Consider the following 21,896-nt stretch of genomic DNA (forward strand, 5'->3'; position numbering starts at 1 on the left):
AAATCAGTATGTACGTTTCTCAAAACCGGGACATAAAATTACCACACATGACACAGCTTCTGGGCACACACCCAAAGGGTTCTATAGATACCATAGGGACACCTGTCTATCCATGTTTATTGCCACTCTAGTCACAAAAGCAAGAAAATGGAACCAGCTTACATATACTGAACAAATGAAAAGATAATAAAAATGTGGCACACACACACACTGAAATTTTGCTTATCTGTAAAGAAAATTGAATTATAAAATTTCAGGAAAAGGTCTATAAATTATTATATTGAAGTATCCCAGATTTAGAAAGACAAACACTGTATGTTCTCTTATATATGGGTCCTAATCTCTACTTTATGTATAAATTAATTATATGAATGAATATGGATATGCCATGATACAGAAAAGAGACGAGATGGGAAAAGCTAAAGGAAATGGGGGAGGTCTTAGGACAGAGAGGCTCAGGGACCTGGGCTACAATGGTTATGGGTGGCAGGAGAAGGAGACAGGAAAGGGGAGGCGGATCAACATGCGGTCAACTGAAGTTTTAGGTGAAGGGCAATGAAGGAGAGGACAAATCTCCATGCAAACAATTATAATTTTAATCCATCTCTTGTAAAAACAGACTAAATTTTTTATCATAAAACTGAATCTTGAGAAGCACCTTAGTTTAAAGAGCTTTCCTAGCATACAAAGGCTCCAAGGATTGATCACTTAGTAAAGCACCAAAAAAGAAGAAAGCACAAAGAAACCTGAGGTAAGACAGACATGGTGGTACACAACTGTGATCCCAGAACTGGAGAGGTCGAAGCAGGAGGACTGCTGTAAGTGTAAGACTAGCCTAGACTACACATCAAGATTGTATCACAAACCAACCAGCAAACCAGTCAAGCAATCAAATTCCTCAAAACTCAGGACAGCATCTTCTTCATAACTTTAGGTTAAACGAGGGCTTTATTAGGTAACAACTGGCAATGGCATGATCTGTAAAATAAATTAATTAATGTTTTCATAACAAAGTTTCTGTTAGCAAGTGAGAGATGTTTCTTTTAAGCTGGAAACCTAGTTAGTGAATCTAAATAGTGCATCCCCAGGATTAGTTTCCATGTACTCACTGATATATTACTTTAAAAAAAAAACAACTTCCTTTCTAAATTAAGCCCTATACAATATCCCATTTTTCTCCAAGGACCCTGTTTGCAACACAGTAAGGCACAAACTGATGTCTGATGTTTTTTCTTAATCCAAGAAAATGAAATGCATCACTAACAATGAGTGTTACAATGGTAAGTTACACAATAGAAATAAACCAGATCTCGTGTGTGTGTGTGTGTGTGTATGTGTATGTGTGTGTACTACCATTATACAAATGATATGAATAGCCTTCTTGTAAGTCACAAGATACCCAAAAGACATGTTTTGAATAGAATAAGCTGGGTTCAGTGTCTGGCAAAAGGAAGTAGCTTATACAAGTCTACAAACCATAGTCACAGACGATGGACAAAACATAAGTCATAACTCTCTGAAGACACTGGTGAGCAACAAAGAGCAGGCAGAAAATGGAGAGCACTGATGCTTGACCAACTGAGAGAGCACAGTGCTTGTTTGTATGACATTCCAAGGCATCATGGACAAAGTGATAAACAGTCAATAGTGGAGTCATAGTTGTGTAATTAGAAGGTATGTAGACTAGTATTCAGTGGTGTCAAAATTTATGTTAATATTACTTCTTAAAAACATTATTTTCACATTAACCTTACTACTGTTGAAAACAATAGTGATTTCCCTGTGTTGGATTTTTTCTCTCACATAAATGACATTACTTTTAGAATCATGTAAAACATTACTACAAAGAAAAAAAAGAACAAGCCAGTTTAGTTTTTTATTGTGAAATTAACAATTGCAAAAAAATTCAAGTTGCTTTTCCTTCTCTGTATCTAAATTTAAAATTTTAAAAATAATATTGCCAAAGGCTACTTTTGTATTAGGTATTTGTCTGTAACTATAATCTGTCAGGGCACTGTATCTAGAATACGTAGCCTATTCAGTTCCTTAAAATTTTCTCTTCGCTGCCCTCCAAATGTAAGCAACGGTGCACAGTATAAAGATCAGCTTTGGAAACAGGCTGTGTAGAATTCAAATCCCACATGTGTTACTTATTTAACTCTGAGGTTGGGCAAAATCTAGAAAAGTTATAACCACTTGGACTCAATCCTTTCAACTGAGCCCTTAGTAAAACCAACAGAAAGCATCAACAGTGCCACCCACTGAGTATTATGAACTCCTAATGCTCTCTTTAGACTAAAGTAACCATAAATTAACATAAAGATAAATATTATCTTCCAAATTTAAAGAAATTTCTTTAAAAATTTGGAGCCATTGAAAGTGGTAATTATAACGACTTAAAAATGTTTAGGATAGGACCAGCGGAGGATCCCTGCCTTCAGCAGCTCTCTGCTCCCAGGCCCCTGGAGGGGAGTTCTGGCCCCCTGGTCGGGCGGGCACTCCTGAGGCAGCAGAGCGGAGGAGACCACCAACGCTGCCCACCCCTGCCCACATCCCTGGCCCAGGAGGATACTGTATACGGCCTCTGGGTACCCGTAGAGGAGGGCCCAGGAGCAGCAGATCCACTGCGTCTGAGACACCGCACCTGAAGGGACCGACCGGATAAACAGTTCTCTGCACCCAAATCCCGTGGGAGGGAGAGCTAAACCTTCAGAGAGGCAGACACGCCTGCGAAACCAGAAGAGACTGCACGCTGCACACAGTACTGACCCCAGAGGAAAACAAAAAGCTATCTGGAACCCTGGTGCACGGAACCTCCGGAAGGGGCGAGATCTTCCTGGCTGCTGAGGCCGTGGAGAGCTCATAGGCAACACCCGCCAGCAAACTTGAGCCTGGGGACCACAGGTAAGACAAACTTTTCTGCTACAAACGACTTGCCTGGTGAACTCAAGACAGAGGCTCACAGGAACAACTGAAGACCTGTAGAGAAGAAAAACTACACAAAAAGCAGAACACTCTGTCCCCATAACTGGCTGAAAGAAAACAGGAAAACAGGTCTACAGCACTCCTGAAACACAGGCTTATAAGACAGTCTAGCCACTGTCAGAAATAGCAGAACAAAGTAACACTAGAGATAATCTGATGGCGAGAGGCAAGCGCAGGAACCCAAGCAACAGAAACCAAGACTACATGGCATCATCGGAGCCCAATTCTCCCACCAAAGCAAACACGGAATATCCAAACACACCAGAAAAGCAAGATCTAGTTTCAAAATCATATTTGATCATGATGTTGGAGGACTTCAAGAAAGACATGAAGAACTCCCTTAGAGAAACACAGGAAAACATAAACAAACAAGTAGAAGCCTACAGAGAGGAGCCACAAAAATCCCTGAGTCACAGAAATCCCTGAAAGAATTCCAGGAAAACACAATCAAACAGTTGAAGGAATTAAAAATGGAAATAGAAGCAATCAAGAAAGAACACATGGAAACAACCCTGGATATAGAAAACCAAAAGAAGAGACAAGGAGCTGTAGATACAAGCATCACCAACAGAATACAAGAGATGGAAGAGAGAATCTCAGGAGCAGAAGATTCCATAGAATCATTGACTCAACTGTCAAAGATAATGTAAAGCGGAAAAAGCTACTGGTCCAAAAACATACAGGAAATCCAGGACTCAATGAGAAGATCAAACCTAAGGATAATAGGTATAGAAGAGAGTGAAGACTCCCAGCTCAAAGGACCAGTAAATATCTTCAACAAAATCATAGAAAAAACTTCCCTAACCTAAAAAAGAGATACCCATAGGCATACAAGAAGCCTACAGAACTCCAAATAGATTGGACCAGAAAAGAAACACCTCCCGTCACATAATAGTCAAAACACCAAACGCACAAAATAAAGAAAGAATATTAAAAGCAGTAAGGGAAAAAGGTCAAGTAACATATAAAGGCAGACCTATCAGAATCACACCAGACTTTTCGCCAGAAACTATGAAGGCCAGAAGATCCTGGACTGATGTCATACAGACCCTAAGAGAACACAAATGTCAGCCCAGGTTACTGTATCCTGCAAAACTCTCAATCAACATAGATGGAGAAACCAAGATATTCCATGACAAAACCAAATTTACACAATATCTTTCTACAAATCCAGCACTACAAAGGATAATAAATGGTAAAGCCCAACATAAGGAGGCAAGCTATACCCTAGAAGAAGCAAGAAACTAATCGTCTTGGCAACAAAACAAAGAGAAGAAAAGCACACAAACATAACCTCACATCCAAATATGAATACAACAGGAAGCAATAATCACTATTCCTTAATATCTCTCAACATCAATGGCCTCAACTCCCCAAAAAAAAAGACATAGATTAACAAACTGGATGTAGCGAGGACCCTGCATTCTGCTGCCTACAGGAAACACACCTCAGAGACAAAGACAGACACTACCTCAGAGTGAAAGGCTGGGAAACAACTTTCCAAGCAAATGGTCGGAAGAAGCAAGCTGGAGTAGCCATTCTAATATCAAATAAAAGTCAATTTTCAACTAAAAGTCATCAAAAAAGATAAGGAAGGACACTTCATATTCATCAAAGGAAAAATCCACCAAGATGAACTCTCAATCCTAAATATCTATGCCCCAAATACAAGGGCACCTACATACGTAAAAGAAACCTTACTAAAGCTCAAACACACATTACACCTCACACAATAATAGTAGGAGATTTCAACACCCCACTCTCATCAATGGACAGATCATGGAAACAGAAATTAAACAGAGGCGTAGACAGACTAAGAGAAGTCATGAGCCAAATGGACTTAACAGATATTTATAGAACATTCTATCCTAAAGCAAAAGGATATACCTTCTTCTCAGCTCCTCATGGTACTTTCTCCAAAATTGACCATATAATTGGTCAAAAAAATGGGCCTCAACAGGTACAGAAAGATAGAAATAATCCCATCGTGCTATCAGACCACCACGGCCTAAAACTGGTCTTCAATAACAATAAGGGAAGAATGCCCACATATACGTGGAAATTGAACAATGCTCTACTCAATGATAACCTGGTCAAGGAAGAAATAAAGAAAGAAATTAAAAACTTTTTAGAATTTAATGAAAATGAAGGTACAACATACCCAAACTTATGGGACACAATGAAAGCTGTGCTAAGAGGAAAACTCATAGCGCTGAGTGCCTGCAGAAAGAAACAGGAAAGAGCATATGTCAGCAGCTTGACAGCACACCTAAAAGCTCTAGAACAAAAAGAAGCAAATACACCCAGGAGGAGTAGAAGGCAGGAAATAATCAAACTCAGAGCTGAAATCAACCAAGTAGAAACAAAAAGGACCATAGAAAGAATCAACAGAACCAAAAGTTGGTTCTTTGAGAAAATCAACAAGATAGATAAACCCTTAGCCAGACTAACGAGAGGACACAGAGAGTGTGTCCAAATTAACAAAATCAGAAATGAAAAGGGAGACATAACTACAGATTCAGAGGAAATTCAAAAAATCATCAGATCTTACTATAAAAGCCTATATTCAACAAAACTTGAAAATCTGCAGGAAATGGACAATTTCTAGACAGATACCAGGTACCCGAAGTTAAATCAGGAACAGATAAACCAGTTAAACAACCCCATAACTCCTAAGGAAATAGAAGAAGTCATTAAGGTCTCCCAACCAAAAGAGCCCAGGTCCAGGCGGGTTTAGTGCAGAATTCTATCAGACCTTCATAGAAGACCTCATACCAATATTATCCAAACTATTCCACAAAATTGAAACAGATGGAGCACTACGAATTCCTTCTATGAAGCCACAATTACTCTTATACCTAAACCACAAAAAGACCCAACAAAGAAAGAGAACTTCAGACCAATTTCCCTTATGAATATCGATGCAAAATACTCAATAAAATTCTGGCAAACCGAATCCAAGAGCACATCAAAACAATCATTCACCATGATCAAGTAGGCTTCATCCCAGGCATGCAGGGATGGTTCAATATACGGAAAACCATCAACGTGATCCATTATATAAACAAACTGAAAGAACAAAACCACATGATCATTTCATTAGATGCTGAGAAAGCATTTGACAAAATTCAACAACCCTTCATGATAAAAGTCCTGGAAAGAATAGGAATTCAAGGCCCATACCTAAACATAGTAAAAGCCATATACAGCAAACCAGTTGCTAACATTAAACTAAATGGAGAGAAACTTGAAGCAATCCCACTAAAATCAGGGACTAGACAAGGCTGCCCTCTCTCCCTACTTATTCAATATAGTTCTTGAAGTTCTAGCCAGAGCAATCAGACAACAAAAAAGGAGGTCAAAGGGATACAGATCGGAAAAGAAAAGTCAAAATATCACTATTTGCAGATGATATGATAGTATATTTAAGTGATCCCAAAAGTTCCACCAGAGAACTACTAAAGCTGATAAACAACTTCAGCAAAGTGGCTGGGTATAAAATTAACTCAAATAAATCAGTAGCCTTCCTCTACACAAAGAGAAACAGGCCGAGAAAGAATTTAGGGAAATGATACCCTTCATAATAGATCCAAATAATATAAAGTACCTCGGGGTGACTTTAACCAAGCAAGGAAAGATCTGTACAATAAGAACTTCAAGACTCTGAAGAAAGAAATTGAAGAAGATCTCAGAAGATGGAAAGATCTCCCATGCTCATGGATTGGCAGGATTAATATAGTAAAATGGCCATTCTACCAAAAGCGATCTACAGATTCAATGCAATCCCCATCAAAATACCAATCCAATTCTTCAAAGAGTTAGACAGAACAATTTGCAAATTCATCTGGAATAACAAAAAACCCAGGATAGCTAAAACTATCCTCAACAATAAAAGGACTTCAGGGGGAATCACTATCCCAGATCTCAAGCAGTATTACAGAGCAATAGTGATAAAAACTGCATGGTATTGGTACAGAGACAGACAGATAGACCAATGGAACAGAATTGAAGACCCAGAAATGAACCCACACACCTATGGGCACTTGATTTTTTGACAAAGGAGCCAAAACCATCCAATGGAAAAAGATAGCATTTTCAGCAAATGGTGCTGGTTCAACTGGAGGTCAACATGTAGAAGAATGCAGATCGATCCATGCTTATCACCCTGTACAAAGCTTAAGTCCAAGTGGATCAAGGACCTCCACATCAAACCAGATACCTCAAACTAATAGAAGAAAAACTAGGGAAGCATTTGGAACACATGGGCACTGGAAAAAATTTCCTGAACAAAACACCCATGGCTTATGCTCTAAGATCAAGAATGGACAAATGGGATCTCATAAAACTGCAAAGCTTCTGTAAGGCAAAGGACACTGTGGTTAGGACAAAACGGCAACCAACAGATTGGGAAAAGATCTTTACCAATCCTACAACAGATAGAGGGCTTATATCCAAAATATACAAAGAACTGAAGAAGTTAGACCACAGGGAGACAAATAACCCTATTAAAAAATGGGGTTCAGAGCTAAACAGAGAATTCACAGCTGAGGAATGCGAATGGCTGAGAAACACCTAAAGAAATGTTCAACATCGTTAGTCATAAAGGAAATGCAAATCAAAACAACCCTGAGATTTCACCTCACACCAGTGAGAATGGCTAAGATCAAAAACTCAGGTGACAGCAAATGCTGGCGAGGATGTGGAGAAAGGGGAACACTCCTCCATTGTTGGTGGGGTTGCAGACTGCTACAACCATTCTGGAAATCAGTCTGGAGGTTCCTCAGAAAATTGGACATTGAACTGCCTGAGGATCCAGCTATACCTCTCCTGGGCATATACCCAAAAGATGCCCCAACATATAAAAAAGACACGTGCTCCACTATGTTCATGTAGCCTTATTTATAATAGCCAGAAGCTGGAAAGAACCCAGATGCCCTTCAACAGAGGAATGGATACAGAAAATGTGGTACATCTACACAATGGAATATTACTCAGCTATCAAAAAAAAACAATGACTTTGTGAAATTCGCTAGGCAAATGGTTGGAACTGGAAACTATCATCCTGAGTGAGCTAACCCAATCACAGAAAGACATACATGGTATGTACTCATTGATAAGTGGCTATTAGCCCAAATGCTTGAATTACCCTAGATGCCTAGAACAAATGAAACTCAAGACGGATGATCAAAATGTGAATGCAGATCGCTCCCTGAGAGACACAGCCAGAATACAGCAAATACAGAGGCGTATGCCAGCAGGAAACCACTGAACTGAGAACAGGACCCCTGTTGAAGGAATCAGAGAAAGAACTGGAAGAGCTTGAAGGAGCTCGAGACCCCATATGTACAGCAATGCCAACCAACCAGAGCTTCCAGGGACTAAGCCACTACCCAAAGACTATACATGGACTGACCCTGGACTCTGACCTCATAGGTAGCAATGAATATCCTAGTAAGAGCACCAGTGGAAGGGGAAGCCCTGGGTCCTGCTAAGACTGAACCCCTAGTGAACTAGACTGTTGGGGAGAGGGCAGCAATGGGGGAGGGGTTGGGAGGGAACACCCATAAGGAAGGGGAGGGGAGGGGGATGTTTGCCCGGAAATCGGGAAAGGGAATAACACTCGAAATGTATATAAGAAATACTCAAGTTAATAATAATAATAAAAAAAAATGTTTAGGATATATTGAGGAAATTTTAATAAAAATTGATTCTCGTTTAAAATATATTAAATATTATCAAAGTATGAAGCATACAAAATAATTTTCTTGTATATTATGAATTCTTAAAATAGTTTCATTATATCATCTTTTTTTTGTTCTTGTTTTGTTTTGTGTTTTGAGACAAAGTTTCTCTGTGTCTCCCTGGCTGTCCTGGAACTCACTGTGTAGATCAGGATCTGTCCTTGAACTCAGAATGCTGGGATTAAAGGTGTTCACCACCACTGCCTAGCTCCAATATGTCTGTAAAATTTGTTTACATTGGTATTCTGTCTCTATGTAAGTCTGTATCAAAGTGTCAGATCCCCTGGAACTGGAATTACAGACAGCTGTGAGCTGTGGTTGTTGGGATTTGAACCCAGGTCCTTTGGAAGAGCAGTCAGTAAGTACTCTTAACCATCTCTCCAGCCACCTGTTATATCATTTTTTAATAAAGGAAATGGTATTATAGCACATTCATGGATTAAATGTGCCAAGATTAGTCTTACCTACTGCAAATACTTCTCAGTGCAATTATCTGCTTTAATTCTATCTTATTAGTCATTTAGTAAACATTTGCTGAATATCTTTTAAATGAGGTGATGAAGTTATTTATAAATGGCAGCTGACGAGATGAAGAGGGAGGAGAGGCACTATAGTAGAGAGAAAACAGAATGCTCAGACGTCTAGCGGTCGGAGGAAAGGTGGCACTGTTGTGATATTACAAAGGTCAACAGAGCTGGAGCAGAGACCAGGGAGAAGCACTGTGAGGGGCCACACAGGACATTTCCAAACTATTTCTACCTTCACTTCAGCGGTGATGGAAAAGTCAAAGTAGAGCTGGGTTGGGGACATGAAGGGTAAACTGTCACGACTAAATCTGAAAAGTGTACTCTGAGTAGAGTGGGAAGGCAACACTTTGTACATGTTGTGCGTGCAGGAAAGAAACAGAGTAGATAAATGAGGCAACCATGGAACACGAGAGGAACAACAACTTGGTAGTGAGAAGGCCCAGGGACCGAGGAGAAGAAATATCAGCTCGTGTCCAGGTTTGTGCCTTGACTACCTCGCTGGTTGTCTGCTGCGTCCGTCTATGGAGACTGGAATACCAGTGAACAGAGCACACTTGGAAGACTAGGACTGTAATTTTTTATATGAAACACCTTACGTGTTCTGGTGTTCTGGAAGGACTTTCAGAAAGGTGTTATACATAAGATACAGAGCTCAGAACTAAGATGTGTTGTAGAGGGAGAATCTACACTGATACAAGCCTTGGGTGAAGAGAGCCCATGTAGAACAGAGATGAAGAACTGCAAAGCAGTTATGAACTTCCACTAATATGAATTTATTCTAAGGGCAAGCAAGTTAGTACTGTCCTATTTTCGATATTTTATTTTATTTTTCAGCAGGTCCCTGTTGCGTGTAATTTAAAAAGTCCATGCTAGCTCTGGCTAGGCTCTAGAACCAGTGGCTGCCCATTCCCCCTTGCCCAGTGCTGAAGATGGCCATCTGGCCCTGGGTCCCCAGGCTGGCTTGCTATGCTGCCCAAACAATGAACGCTCCGAGGTTTCGCCCTCTCTCTTGCCCACCTAAATCATCGCAAACGGAAAACGGTAGACAGCCTTAATATTTAATACCAGCCAGGTGTGTGCCAGTAAATCTCCAACCCCAATATACCCACGCAAAGAGCGTGTAACTCAGTTATATTTATAACTGCATGTGTGGACTGGGCACACTCACCACTACACTACTCTCTCCCCAGCTCTGAGGCTGACCCCTGATTACTTGTGGCTCCTCCAGCCCACGTGGTTCCCCTCTACCTTCCTTCTACCTCCTCTTCCCCCACCTTCCCCTCTCTCCCTTCCTTTGTCTCATCGGCTCAGCTTCCACCTTCTTCTCCCTCTTTCCCTAAAACTTCCAGCCCCACCTTTCCCTTCCACTGCTCAATCACAGGCTCTAGCCTTTACCTGACCAGTTAAAAATGGGCAGAAGGTTCACATGGAATCACTTGAGTATGTGATCCGCTCCTTGTCTGGGGCAACCCATCTTCAGGAGGCAGAATTACCATCAAAATAAAAACAGCACCAGAGCAATCCACAACAGGTCCCACTGCATCTCATAAGTTCAGGAATTTAGAGCACTTGTTGCCTTTGCAGAGGACACCAACATGGTGGCTCACAACTACCGGTAACTACAGCTCTAGGAGATCCAACACTCTTTTCTGCCTTCCATAGCACAAGGCCAGCATGTAGTGCATGCAGGCAAAACAATCATACACATAAAATCAATCTAAACGTTTTTTAACCACATAAATTGCTTTTATTACTGCAAAAAGTCCAGGAGGATGCCATTAAGATTTAAATTACTATTTAGTAAACATCACAAAAACATTTATTACTTCTGTTTAATTTTGGCCAATTTTATTAGCTCAGGTCTACATTTGACAACAGACAGCATAATCTGTATTCCTTGAAAAGCTGAGTGTCAGCCAGACTATGGTTTTCCAGCAAGTTGAGTTTATAGCTCTGAAGCAGAGCTATACTTACAGAGGGTAACTGTGCCTTGTTCTACACTCTGATACAACTCACCTCTGTAAACCTATTTCATCATCAAATGTCAGTAATGCTTCCTAAGTACCTAAGAAGAGATGCCATCAGAAAGCTCATCCTGCACTTAATGTTTAAACAGGAGAAACACAAAATAAGTGCTTTGTCAAGTTATCAGAGCCAGGCATGGTAGGATGTACCTGGACTGGGGGAACTAACAGCCAAAAATGAAAACAATAAAAAGCTATTATAAAATGGACAAATGCTGAACAGAGAAATTCAGTTGGATTTTCCTTTGAGAACATAGGTATCTGTGGCAAAGATGACTATTTGCAATTTGTTAGTGTATAACTGTTGTTACTCACACTTAGGCAGGGCTGGATGGCTAAAATCTAGCCAATGAAATAAATACTTGTAGGGATGATACACGACACAGCTGGGGTGGGCTCAGAAACTTTACCACACCTACTCTTCCCTTTCCGACGGGTTGGCTATAAAGTTGGAGATAAACAACTTCAAGGTGTCAAGCTTTGGTGGCCCTGATTGACTGTGTGGAGGAGAGCCACGTTTTACACTGAGATGGAAATGCTGTGAACCATGCGTGTAACATGATTAAGAGATATGTCAGGAGCTAGCGGATCCTAGGTGTTAACATAGTTCTTACCCACAGAGGACATGTTTTATGACTTCCAGTAGAATCCTGTGGATAGCACTACACCATATATATGTAATCTTAAGTGCATAGATATCAAGAACTTTTAAAAAATTTTATTCATGTACACTGGTGATAAAGTTTAGCTTATAACTTACCAACAACTGGTACTCTAAAAAACTTCCAACATCAAGTTGCTATGACTGAGTAAAGCCAGGCTCCTTAGACTGATGAGGGGGTGGAGTACTGCACACAGGTCCAACACGGCACCAAAGCCTCACCCAGCTGTATGCTGGGCCTGGCTGTGTGCCGTTGCAAGCCATTCTGAATGGTGTGCAATTAAAAACTTACCATTTGTTTCTTGAACTTTCTGTTTGGTAATTATGGACTTTAGCTGAGCACGGCCAACTAAAACCATTGAGAGCGAGACCTGCGAGGGCGGATGAGATGCTGCCTGAGACCCACTGATGAATAGCTTCCATTTTTCTGCTAGGACAGCATTTTATTTTTTTAAATAGTTTTTTTTAATTGTTTTTATTTTTAGGTTTTTGAGACAGAATATAACTCTATAGGGCAGGCTGTCCAGAACTTTGTTATGTAGCCCAAAGTGATCCTCCGATTTGTGACTCCCAAGGGCCGAGTAAGTTTAGGTATTTTGAGACACAGTCTTCCTATGTAACTTATGACACTCTTGAACCTCTGCCTCCTAAGTTATAGGATTTTAAATGTTCTCCGAACTCCCAGATTCTGTACAAGTTCTCATATGATTGTTAGGTGTTGTCATTAGCCAAAAGGAGACTATTCTGTTATTAAGTTGTATGACTTTAAAAAGCTTTTTTTTTTTTTAAGATAGAGTACCAGGTAGCTCAGACTAGCCCCAAATTTGCTATATAGCTGAAGATAAAACCAAACTTCTGATCACCCTGCTTATATCTCACAGTGTTGAGATTCCGAGTGTGTACTACCAAGTCCAGATTAACGAGTGCTAGGGATAATGCAGGCCTTTCCACATGCTAAGCAAGTGTTCCTCAAGCTATATTTGAACTATATCTATAATCCTAAAAGACTGTCAAGAACTTCTACATTTAAGTTTTTTGACTCAGGATTTAATCCAGAGCTCAAAAGATAATAATAGAGAAACAATTTTAAAGCAAAAACAGATTTTAAAAACATTTCAGGGATGTTTATTCATGTCACAAGTACTTACTGATAGTAATATACATTAGGTATTTTGGAAACACCCACCCCCCCTTGCCCTCCCACTACAGAGTTTTCAAGAGTTAATAAAGAGAAAACACAAAGACATTTACTATTTTAGTCTGAAGGGGTAAAACAGAGGTTCTCAACCTGTGGGTTGAAACCCCTCTTGGGGCTGAATGATCCTTTCACTGGGGTTGCCCAAGGCTATTGAGAAACACATATTTCTGATAGTTTTAGAAACTGAAACAGTACTCCTCTATTCACCTCCAGGTCAGTCCGCCCATATGCAAATACACCCATACACAAGTACCCTGGACTATATTAAAGGGTCGCAGCATTGGGACAATTGAAGAGAAACTGGTGTAAGTGTGTGTGTGTGTGTTGTGTATGTGTATGTGTGTGCATGTTGTGTGTATGTGTTGTGTGTGTGTGCATATGTGTATGTGTGTGTGTGTGTGTGTGTGTGTATGTGTGTGTGTGTGTGTGTGTGTGTGTGTGTGTGTGTGTGTGTGTGTGTGTGTGTTTGTGTATAGAATATACTGGAAACATGAAGGGTCCCAAAAGATACAAGGAATTTTTTTCTGAAAAATGCCTAGAAGAGGTGGTTTTTTAAAGGAGAAACTGGGACACATTACGTAAAAGAACTGGAGAGACTGACAATTCAGATGAAGAAATCTGTCATAGGTCTACTTTTAAAAGCTGGTTGGGTTTAAAGTTGGGAGCCAGTGAAGAGCTTTCATGCATGGATGACAGGCTCAGACTGGCCTTTAAAAATGACCTGACGTGTGTTTTCATGGGTGGAAGCAGAACAAACCTGAAGTTCTATCAGAACTCAGGCACTCCAATGATGAAATGTACTACGTCTATATTTACATCATCAGTGGGAATGAAGAACAAGTAGATGAGTGGGGGCTGCGATATTTAGGAGGAGAAATGACAGGAACTGGCCAGACACAAGGCAGGTGACGAGTGAAGGATGACGGGGTAACTAGCAGAGCCTGATGCCCACCCGTGTGAGGAGATCGGATGAGGACACTCACAGGTTACATAGAAAGTGAAAACCTAAACATTTAGAAATGCAGTCTAGGAATGTCTCACTGTACGTATGTAGCTATTAGAACGCAAGTCATTTAAAAACTGTTGGTTCACGTAGCCCACCGAGCAGAGCTGATTAAATGTCTTTGCAGCCAGACTTGACTCTCTGAAGCTAGCTAGCCCTGGACTCTATGTTCAATTTCCCAGGCCATTCTTTTTATAGCAGTGGCCTAGGTTCCTTTGTCCATACCCTGAATACTGGGCTTCAGAGGGGAACAGAACCACGCAAATACTAGTACTGAAGATACAACTCTGCGGGTTTACCTGACAAGATGGCACAGTGCTCCTCAACCCATGAAGATAGGGAGGTTTGAATTTTACTACAACCAAAGGAAGTAACATTCTGTTTCAGTGTTTAGGATAAAAGGTTAAAAATAGCCAGCCAGCGCTCCAGAATAACTAGAATAGAGCAGATATTTACTATCCTGTTTGTAAATGTATTTTTATTTAAATACATTTATTTAAAAGCACTTGGCTTTAAAAAAATTATTTTAAAGTCAGGAAATGCTGTTCTTTAAAGCCAGACAAAATACTTATGCAAGAACAGTACAATCCAGCATGTAACAACTTCCAAAGTGACTGTGCAAAGACTCACAGGAGACTAAGAACGAAGTTGGGGAAATTTTCAATAAGGAAAAAACAAAACAAAAACAAAACCAGAAAACAGCTGGGGCAATGGTGGTTCATGCTTTTAATCTCAGCACTGAGAAGGTGGAGGTGGGGACAGAGGCAGAGGCAGGTGGATGTCTGAGTTCAAGACCAGCTTGATCTACAGAGTGAGTTCCAGGGCAGCCAGGGATACAGAGAAACCTTGTCTCAGAAAACAAAAACAAAAACAAAACAAACAAACAAAACACCAAAATAAATAGATGAATGAATTAAAAAAATACCCCAAAAAACCTTATAAGAGATTATATTGTATATTACATGGTAAGAAACAGCTTTTGAATAAATATAATTGATAAAACATTTTTACTGAGTCACTACAACCTGATACTTGAATGACTTCAGCAAAAAGTACTTAGTAGCTCAATGTTAAAACAAAAAAAGACATTTCTAATTTCTTCTTGATTTACAGCCACTGCATGTGTCAAATACAAAATGTCGGAGGATAAATGACTGTTAATGCAACATTTGCAGAGAAACAAAGTAGGCTCATATTGAAAAACCTTGTACATTATAACACACTCATAGCTATATCTAACTCTGAAGTTCAAAAAGGCATGGAGTTACCCGAGGCATTAGACAGTTTTCTCATTACCGTGAGCTCGAAGCAGTGCCTCAGCAGTAAACAGAGGGGCCTGGAGCATGTCTGCGGTCTCCACAATAAGCATATCTTTTAACCTACGAAGATCCTGTGGCCTTAGTCCTTCATATGGCTTTGGAAAGAAGAAAAACAAAGTTCAATTAGCTACCATATTCTTTTTTTTTTTTTTTTTTAAAGATTTATTCATTTATTATATACAAGTACACTGTAGCTGTCTTCAGATACACCAGAAGAGGGCATCAGATCTCTTTACAGATGGTTGTGAGCCACCATGTGGTTGCTGGGAATTGAACTCAGGACCTCTGGAAGAGTAATCGGGTGCTCTTAACCGCTGAGCCATCTCTCCAGCCCTAGCTACCATATTCTTAAAGAAATAAATATGGCAACTACTTAGCATTCCAGTTTGTGTGCAGATGTGGGAGGGCTCTTCTGCTCCACTCCCTTGGGTTTAAGGCTACCCTTGCACCAGTCCACTTTAAACTGCGGTTCCAGCTGTGCATGTGCTTTACCATCCTCAAAACCAAAGGAGCATGGTGGGAAGACACTGTACTCTACAGTACCACAATCCTGGATAATACGTAACAAGTACAGAAATAAAAATGGAACCACTAAGCAATAACCACTATTACAATTCTCATGTACTTTTTTATCTACTCTGTTCTTGATGTGAGATGGTTGTATGTATGGTCACTCTGGCACAGTTTTTGTAACTAAACAACTGAAGAGTAACCAACTTATACTAGTAAATAGAGAATTAAAGATCACATTTTAAAAGAAGCAGAATTTTCTAAACATGTAGGAAGGGAAAAACATGCACAAACCCACAAACCCAGTGAGGATGGCTTCGGCAGCACTTACCAGCTGTCAGAGTCTGGGGACACTATGGGTCTCCTGTACTACGGTTGATTTCTAAGTATTTACAATGTGAAAGTGTTTCTAACCTTTACAGTTTTCAGAACTATCATGGCAATCATTTCATCAGTTCTTATGGAACACATGAGCAGGACTGTTCTCAAGGGTAATGTCTGAGTTGACAGATTCACTTTCTGATCTAGATGTCTTCGAGCAGAGTCACATAGAAGATAATTAGGATGCTAATGACAGAAAGACTGACAGAACTCAACCATATGAAAGTCTACCATGATTTAATAAAACATCTATTATTTTAACCATACAGAAAAATAAGATAATCCATAAATGGAAAGTTATAAAACACCAACATTCAAAAAGGTACAAACTTTTTACCTGTTAACTTAGCCATGGTTAGAAAAACAAGATAACACTTAATGCTGATAAAGTTTTGGAGCGGCTCTTCAGATTCACTAGGTGAAAATAAAATTCAAATAAATCTACATATAACTCAACAATTTGGAATTGCAAGCTTTCCTTCAGAGATTCCATCTTTTATCCCACTGTAAGAATGTCTTCCACTGTAACCTTGTGAAACGTGTAGTGTTACTTGGGAAAGAGGATAAATGCGAATAGCTCACAAATGTGTTACACACTTCCATGATACTTCTATCACTCATTTAAAATGATTCTGAGTGTGTAAAAATTCACAACCATTAAGAATGAGACTTCAAATAAAATACATAGTATCATAACAGCATAAGAATATACAAAGGGCAAATGTTAAGGTAATCCTGTAAAATGCTGAGATTACTTAAAAGCAGCAGAACAATAAACTTTAAAAATAAAAATCCCAATTTTCCTGCCCACAAATGTGCAGGATAAATATGGAGCAGAGACTGAGGGAATGGAGAAGGGAAGTCTAGCCCAACTTGGGACTCATCGCATAGGAGAGAGACACGCCCTGACACTATGAGTGATACTCTGCTATGCTTGCAGACAGGAGTCTAGCACGACTGTCTTCTGAGAAGCTCCACCCAGCAGAAGATAGAAACAGATGCAGAGATCCACAGCCAAGTGTCAGCTGGAGCTCAGGCAGTCTTGTGGAAGAAAGGGGGAAGGACTCCACAAGAAGCCTACAGAGTCAACTAACTTGGCCCCACGGCAGAGACTGACCCACCAGCCAAAGAGCATGGACTTAGGCACCCTACACATTTGTAGCAGATGTGCAGCTTGGTCTTCCTGTGGGTCCCCTAACAAGTGGAGCAGGAGCTGTCTCTGAGTCTGCTGCCTGCCACTGGGTCCCCTTCCCCGACCTGGTAGTTGGGCCTCAGCAGGAGAGGATGAGCCTAGTCCTGCTGGAACTTGACAGTCCAGGGCAGGGGTGTTACCCAAGGGGGTCTTTCCTCTCTCTGAGAAGGGGAGGAAGGAATGAGGGGAGGGATTTGCAAGGGCAGGAGAGGGAGGAGAGAAGGAAGGGGGGCTGCGATCAGAATATAAAGTGAATAAAAATTATTGAAAAAATACCCACACCCCCATGTTAGGGAGATAGTAACAGTGGCTGTGTGCAGTATGCAGAGCTCTTCCCATTACAAATGGAGGAGCAAACAGTACATGCCATAAACATCCTACTTCATTTGTGCATATTTCTGTCATGGCTATCCCATAGTGTGATTATATGAAATTAACTACAAAGAAATGAAAAATTAACCCAGGGTTCCAAATAGGGATATATTTAATGAGCATTGTAATTTAATCCTAATTATCATTAGAAAAGTGTCAAAAGCTTGTTGTTAAGCTAATTATAAAGCACATTTTCCTCTGTAAAACACAATAAATCCCTTCAGAATTTGTTCCTAAAGTTTCATACAACTGGTCACACAGCTTCTTCAATGCATGCTCCAAGTTTGGCCACACACCCTAGGGATCCGCACACACACACACACACACACACACCCCGCCTCAGCAGTAGGAGTCCTCTCGGTACGTCCAATGGTGCTGTGTGCTTCCTGCATTTACTTCCTAAAAGTTCCTTTTCAGATTAGTCATCTTTCTACCTCCTTCATGTGAAGCAGAGAAGAAATAGAAAATTTAATCAAAACAGTTAAACACTTAGAACAACCACTCTCTTGCGATTCTGACAGCACACGGAGAGAGATGAGAAGTGGCCTGCACACACTGAGCTCTGACGTGCTTGCAGTGCTTGCAGCTTTACACTGAAGGGTAAGGGAGGAGGCATGCTGGGAGGACAAAGGCATCCTGCCTCCATGATCACGTAACACTCTGCAAAACTGCAGCAGAGCGGCAATTAGGTCATGGGAAACATTTCAATACACTGCTCAGCCTCAAGTGCACACTCGCTCTCCTTCTGTGGCAAAAATAAAAATGAAGGTGCCTGTCTCTTTCTTGTTGCAAAGATAAGCTGTTACTATTTTCAGACTACAAGCCAGCAATAACCTTCAAAAAAACAAAAAGTCAAAACTGATACAAAAAAAAGAAGCCATGCATAAAGCACCTCTTCTGTAATTGTGCATTTACTGCTAGGGAAGAACCACGGAAGAAAGCGGCACAGCCGTATGCACAAACTATTATCTTGAAAACAGGTTAAAAAGAGAAAGGTAGTTAGTTTCAAAAACTATCTCAGAAAACTACAATATAAATGAATCATGAAAAGTGTATTTTTTCTATTATTTATTCCAGAACTGAAATTAGTCAGCCAATCCAGGTACAGGTAAACAAGTTCATTATAAAAAAGAGAGAGATTTTTCAGCTGGGTGAAGCATTTGTGTACAGGCCTCATGACCTGAGTTTGATCCATGAATCCAAGGACAGAGTTTGTCCTCTGACCTACTCGTGTGTGTGCGCACATGCACACACAGGACTCGAAAGACACTTAGAGGAGAAAAGGGATGGCTCCTCCTCCCTTTAATACCTCCTTTAGCTGATCCCCAGGTTAGCTTGGGACAGAAGGGAGAAGAGTTACCACAGGAGTCTGCCATGCCAGCTTCTTCTCGCACTGTTTACGTGTGGAGCACCCTATACTTTTTCCTGACTGGAAAGCTTTTGGATTTTACAAGGCAGGACCATCCGATTCTGCTAGTCAGACTATCTGTGTAGCATGTGGCTTCTCGGCTAGCTGAAGGACCCAGTGCACCCCACTTTCTCTTCGGTTACTCTGAGGCAGACAGGGTATAACCTTTTATGATGCACACTTTACAGAGGCCTAGTCATCATCAATTTTTTAGAGTAAAAAACACTTTTATTTCTTTAGGGTAAGTACCACTCTATGGAAATTATGTGCTCATTTAATTTTCAAATTTTTATGTATGTTTCTCTGTTAGAATATAAACATCAGGAGGCCAGGCAGCCTGTCTTTATTCTTCACTGATACTCAACTCACCTAAAACACTGCCTGTCAAAGCAGACAATTTTCCTGGATGATGGAACAAAGTAGACTAAAATGATGACACTTAATTATCTGATTTATTAATCATTTTACTCTTAAAATAGCTCTAATTTGTCTTAAATGAAGATGTGCCAAAAGTTACAGGCTATGCCATATACTATCTATACCATAAAATGAAGGGGAAACCTTACCTCAAATATAAAGGTTAAAAATATTTAAATAAGATATGTTTATCAGTGAGAAAATAGTCAAAATATACAAACTATATGTCCCGACTTTGTAAAAATCAAAATGTTCACAATAAAGTGCCAGTTGTGGTGGCACACGCCTTTAATCCTAGCACTTAGGGGGCAGAGGCAGGAAGATCTCTGGAGTTAAAAGACAGCTTGGTCTACATACTGAATTCCAGGACAGCTAGGTCTTCATGTAATTTCAATGTAAAATATGATTTTATTTACAATAACAATTGACTATAGACTTGCTTATATCTGACTGAGAGCTTAAAAAACTAGTACCATTTGGGGAACAGAATTAGGAAAAATATTTTTACATTTTCAATTATATATATTATTATAATTTAAGAATTTCGAGACCACACCACCTCTTCCAGAAGGCCAGGTAGTCTATATGCCTGCAGACCTTCACCATGCACTAGTTTTCAACAGACCCACCCTCAGTTGTCTCTCTTCACACGAATGCTGTGTCCCAGTTGCCAACTTGTACAGAGAGTCCCTCCCCTGGTCAACCACAGGCCATGCCTTCCAGAAGACCAGGTAGGCCACCCACCTTGCAGGAGGACCTTCCCACCTCGTGTTCCCTCAAGGTAGACATACCCTGTGGAACCAGGTTGGCTGCCCCACGAGAACTTGCTCCACTTTTTCAGTGGCCCCCCTGAACCCATATCCCTAGGAAATATGGGACACTGTAAAAAAGACCAAACCTAAGAATAGGAATGGAAGAAGGATCCAGCTCAAAGGTCCAGAAAATATTTTCAAGAAAATCATAGAAGAAAACTTGACTAACCTAAGAAGGACATGGAGACTGTGAAAGTCAGAAGGGCCTGGACAGATGTCCTAAAGACTCTGAGAGCACAGATGCCAGCCAGACTACTATACCCAACAAAACTTCCCATCACCATAAATGGAGAAAACAAGATATTCCATTATAATGCAACATTTAAACATCTAAGTACAAATCCAGCCCTACAGAAGGTTCTAAAAGGAATACTCCAACCCATGGAAGTTAACTACATTCACGAAAACAAAGGAAATAAGCACACCACCACCATTACCACCATCATACTGGCTTGAAAAGAAATGGCACCCATAGACTCATGTGTTTGAATGCTTGGCCCTATTAGGAAGTCGCACTGTCAGGAGGCCTTGTTGGAGTAGATGTCTCACTGAGGAGAATGGCTCTGAGGTCCCATGTGTTTATGACAGGGCTAGTGTGGCAGTCTCCTTTCGTTGCCTGTGGATCAACATGCAGAACTCTCAGGTCCTTCTCCAGCACCATGTCTGATGCATGCTGCCATACTTCTCACCGTGATGCTAATGGTCTAAACCTCTGAAAATGTAAGCCCCAATTAAATGTTTTCCTTTATAAGAGTTGCAGTGGTCCTGGTGTCTCTTCACAGCAATAGACACTCCAACCAAGATAGCACCACCACCAAAAACAAAAGAACAGAAATTAACAATCATTGGTCGTATCTCGCAGAATCAATGGACTGAATTCCCCAAGAAAAGATAGAAACTAAGACTGGATGAAAACAGGATCCATCCTTCTGTTGCATACAAGAAAACACACCTCAGGGCTGGTGAGATGGCCCAGTGGTTAACAGCACTGGCTGTTCTTCCAGAGGTCCTAAGTTCAATTTCCAGCACCCACATGGTGGCTCACAACCATCTGTAAAGGGGGCGTGATGCCCTCTTCTGGCCGGCAGGCATACATGCAGACAGAATACTTATTAAAAAATATATAAATTAAAAAAAATTAGAGAAACACATCTTGACACTAAAGATAGCCATTACCTCAGAGTAAAGAGTTGGAAAAAAATTTTCCAAGAAAATGGACCTAATAAGCAAGCTACTATAGCTTCAAATATCAAACAAAATATACTTCAAAATAAAATTAATCAAAAGAGATGGGGAAAGACACTTCATACTCAAAAGGGAAAAATCTACCAACATGACATCTTAAT

General features: G+C 40.4%; 1 protein-coding gene across 6 annotated transcripts in view; it reads right to left on the minus strand.

Annotated features, from left to right (window-relative positions):
• Ankib1 (ankyrin repeat and IBR domain containing 1) overlaps window positions 1-21,896 on the minus strand; it is a 119,874-nt gene that overhangs the window by 48,523 nt on the left and 49,455 nt on the right. For 5 of the 6 annotated variants that reach the window (XM_032907002.1, XM_032907000.1, XM_032907001.1 and 2 more), the window contains one exon: window positions 15,436-15,553. In XM_032907002.1, the coding sequence (XP_032762893.1) occupies window positions 15,436-15,553 (118 nt within the window). Of the gene's footprint in view, window positions 1-15,435; window positions 15,590-15,799; window positions 16,829-21,896 lie in introns of those variants that run through there. The other variant, XM_032907005.1, reaches the window with a different exon arrangement.

Source organism: Rattus rattus, chromosome 6, assembly GCF_011064425.1.
Source record: "Rattus rattus isolate New Zealand chromosome 6, Rrattus_CSIRO_v1, whole genome shotgun sequence".
Taxonomy (NCBI): domain Eukaryota; kingdom Metazoa; phylum Chordata; class Mammalia; order Rodentia; family Muridae; genus Rattus; species Rattus rattus.